Source organism: Rhagoletis pomonella, unplaced genomic scaffold (assembly GCF_013731165.1).
Source record: "Rhagoletis pomonella isolate Grant_MI unplaced genomic scaffold, Rhpom_1.0 Rhpom_scaffold_00975, whole genome shotgun sequence".
Lineage (NCBI taxonomy): Eukaryota > Metazoa > Arthropoda > Insecta > Diptera > Tephritidae > Rhagoletis > Rhagoletis pomonella.
Genome location: NW_023459529.1, coordinates 50,889 through 54,952, shown reverse-complemented (window position 1 = coordinate 54,952; position 4,064 = coordinate 50,889). Strand labels below are relative to the sequence as shown.

The window sequence follows — 4,064 nt, the reverse complement described above, 5'->3', positions numbered from 1 at the left end:
AAAATAAATAAAATAAATTCCTAAAAAGGAAATGAAATAAAAAAAAACAACTAATTTTAAACAATACAATCTAAATATTTAAATAAAAAACTAAAAAATATATACACGAAAAAAAAATTAAACTCTTAAAAATAAATCAAACTAAAAAATATTCTTTTTAAACCAATAACCACCAAACCATTAAAAAAAAATTAAATAAAAATTAAAAAATAGATACATAAAATAAGTTTCTAAAAATTAAATAAATTAAAAAATATAATTCCTTGCTTAAAAATAAAAAGTCTGAAAAATTAAATTAAAAAAGAAAAAAAATATATGTAAAAAGCAAAACAAAAATTACGCTGCGCCAGGAAGTTAGTCCTTTTGCCGTTGGGAAACTTGATTTCTCCACATATTTGTGAGAAGAAATATGACATTAATATGTACTTATTTTTCTGTGCCATTTTAGATACGAAAATTCTATACTTTGAATTGCATGCATTTGTTCCGTTGACATCTGGATTTTTTGGATTTCTTTTAGAATTTTGGGTTTATTTTGGGAGACTACTTCAGGGTTATCGGGGTTCTTGCAACAATTTGTGATTTTCATGACGAAATATATTGGTATTTTCGGAACTATTCCGGTATTTTACAGACTTTTTCGGAACTATTTCGGGATTTTCGAAAATAAGCAGTTTCATTGCATAAGTCGTAAATTAGACGAAATTACACGAGCAGACAACAATGGCATTGCGAACTGTCGTGCTGAAATAATTAGATGACGAAATTCGTCGAAAACTATGTAGTGCTGTGAAGTTTTCTCGTTTTAGTACACTAGTCGAGTCGAAAGTTTAAGCAATGCCAGCAATTTTCGGTTTGACTCTCGAAAAACGACTTGCACACGACATTCGCAATGAAGCTGAAAATTTATCTACGATTTGCTTGGTTGAGCTGAGATGAAGTGAGTTCAGGTGAGTTTAAATTAGCTGAGTTGAGGTGGGGTGAGGTGGGGTGAGGTGGGGTGAGGTGAACTGAGGTGTGTTAAGGGTTAGGCATCTCCAAATATTTAGTATTTGGGTATTCAGTACTCAAACTGGCATTTTAAATACAGAAGATGAAAATATGTAAATTTTTTTTATTTGATATATTTTGTTTCTAATATTACCCGCAAGAGGAGATGCAACTGAAAAACCACATATCATCTTTAAAAACTTTGTGAAAAAAATATTAAAAATAAATTATCGAAATTGGTTTGCCGTACCAAACTTTTATATTTCCGTCGTTTTGCATAAAAACATGACCTTATTTTCAACATCTTCAGACTATACAATAGACTTAAGACAAATTCGAAAATTTATTTTTTTTTAATAACTTTTATTTTTCCGCCGTTTCTGCAAAATAATCTCTTGTGGAAATATGATCTTTGGATTGAACACTTCTCATATCTTAACCGAATATATGTACATATGTGTGTAAGTAAAGGGTTAAAGAATTTATTTCTATTCTATTTCCAACCCGCTAGTGTCTGCAGCAATAGCAATCAAATATCGCTGTATGAGTTGGTCATCAAAATATATCAGCATTTAATCAAAGTAAATAAAAATTTAAGTGAATGGGTCACGAGAATACATATGTACACAAGAGTATTTGTTGCGACAGAATGTGCAGGAAAAAAATTGCATTGTGCATGTGGATGCATATTCTTTCATACATGTATGTATGTGCATTTGAGTATGAATTTGTATTTTATTGCAAATATATTTATACATATGTATGTACAGATATGTTGTGCACAGTATAAACTTGAGACATACATACAATAAATAAATTTGTTTGCTTATATGTACATATGTATGTTTCTACTTATAAACGATAGCAAAGTAGCATAATAATAATAAAAAAAGTTGCGACAGTTGTGCTGAACTGTATCTAAGAGTAAGAGTAACTGCACTGATGCATGGGGTGCACGACGAGGTCAGTGCAAATATTTAGGTGCAATAGTTGTTGCAAGTGAGCAGCAATAACTTTCCAACGGAACAATAACGGACACTTGTCAGTAAACGATTGTGGCAAGTGGACCGCATGTGGTGTGACGGGTGTACATAAAAGTTGGGGTAAAAAAAAATCTATAAAATAAAGTTGCAGCATAGAAGAGTGCAAATAGAGCGGGTAATATGAAGTGTGTTGAATTTTGTAAAAGGGGGGAGGAGTACACTTAAGCACACAGTGTCATGGCTGTAGTGTGCAAAGCAAACAAAAAGAAAAAGAAAAAAACGCGCATTATCGCTGTCAGCCAGCAGTGCAACTGAGTCGCAGTTGGTTGAAATGTTGCAATGAAATTTAACTATTTTTATTTACATACAATCAGCAGAAAAGCGAACAAAGAAGCGGGGGAAAAATATAACAGTGAATGCAAAGTATTTGTAAATAAGTAAAACAGCTAGATGAGTAAATATGTGCTTGTATAATTATTTGTGAAACCAAGCGCTTGTCGCTGGACCAGTGAGAGATAAAGGAAAAATGACAGAAAATAAACCAAGCTGCGCCAATTTGAAAAAGCAAGAAATAAGTATTTTTTTTTTCTTTTTGTGAAGTCAAATTACGGGCAATAAAATGTTGTTAAGCTCACTAAGACTCCAATAACCAGCCGCAACTCATCACTGGGGCAATGAAGTGTGCGCTCGAATTTTTTCAATCGCCGTACCGAGGAGAGTTTAACAACCAAATTTAAAAGAGGCCGCACAAATTCAAAAAAAAAATTGTACTTAAAAACAAATTAAAATGTAAAGCGTGAGTTAAAAGTGCTCAACTGTGGAAACATATCAAATATATGAAAAGTTAAAGCAGACGCGCGGTCGTGTTGCTCATACGCCTGGACGTGCTAACGATATCGACATAAAAAGTAAAGTATATATAGCACCAGATAGTAAAGCGAACTGAGTTGAGTGCTAAATAAATAGAGCTACTTATTTTCCCTCTTCAATCCCACCCTGATCCCTAAGTTCCTCCCCAAACCAACGCCATAGCTTTAAACATCTAAGCCCCACCACACACGCGCCGAGCATGGCCGCAGCTACCAGCGATTTCACCATAATCCGACGATAATCCCACGCAACGTCGTTAGTGAACTTTTGTCAACAGAGAAAAATAAATAAATAAACAAACATTCAAAAAAATATCATACAAATAAATAAATTTGATAAATTCAACTAAGGAGCAAGCTGCGGCAACTAACACAACCACAGCCAATGCTTAGTATCGCCATCCCACCAACGCTAATCCATGTTGAAGCAATTTCGTTGCATTGCATAAAAACCACAGCCAAAAGACTAGGATTCAAACTGGCTGCTGCTGATTGCTTTTTCCAAAAATATTTGTGCCAAACGCTTAGTATTACATAGTGCTAAGTGTTGTGCTGAGCGCCAAGACCTGCACACACACACATTCAAGGCACACGCCATGAGCCACCAGTTTCAAGTGAGCTATACCGCCCTTGAGATGACCGATGATAATCATCATGCTTCCTCTATGCCGTCGGTGGTGTCCTCATCATCGCCACGTACGGCGCGTAATGTCAACTTTCACGGCGAAATTAATGATACACCACCCACACCGCCACCCGGATTTCCACCACAACAATTGCCACCAGCACGCCGCACTTCGAAATCCTTCTTTCAGCGACCACGTTCGATGTCCGCTTGGAGTGATATTAGCCGGAGTAGTATGCGTTTGGATGAACGGTAAATATTAAAATATGAAATATGTATTAAGTTATTCTTACTTGTTTTATTATTTAATACATTTTAAATACAATGCCAAAGTAGTTACTAATACAGGTTTACAGTAACGCAAGCTTGTCCCTTTGGGAGGTGAGCTTTTATTCTCTTTTTTTGTAGCTAATTTCAGTTGTCACTAGGGAGGATGTTTACATTAGGTCGTTTATTAAACGAATGTGATGTTTATCGAATACAATTTAGAACGTAGTGTAGCGCTTCGAAAAAGATAGTCGAAGAAAAATTTTGTACTAAGAGAACTTGCTTGTTACTTTTGCTGTTAAGTTTTTACAAAGCTAACCCTCAAATTCT

General features: G+C 34.6%; 1 protein-coding gene across 1 annotated transcript; it reads left to right on the top strand.

The window, feature by feature from the left end:
- The first annotated feature begins 2,378 nt into the window (after positions 1–2,378).
- On the top strand, positions 2,379–3,723 carry LOC118751764. Its single transcript, XM_036486580.1, has one exon. It carries the CDS (start codon positions 3,439–3,441, stop codon positions 3,721–3,723), a length of 285 nt encoding a protein of 94 aa, XP_036342473.1. The 5' UTR covers positions 2,379–3,438.
- The last annotated feature ends 341 nt before the right edge of the window (positions 3,724–4,064 follow it).

Excerpts from the sequence above, each read along its gene's own strand:
- LOC118751764 (XM_036486580.1), top strand. The coding sequence starts at position 3,439 with ATGAGCCACCAGTTTCAAGTGAGCTATACCGCCCTTGAGATGACCGAT.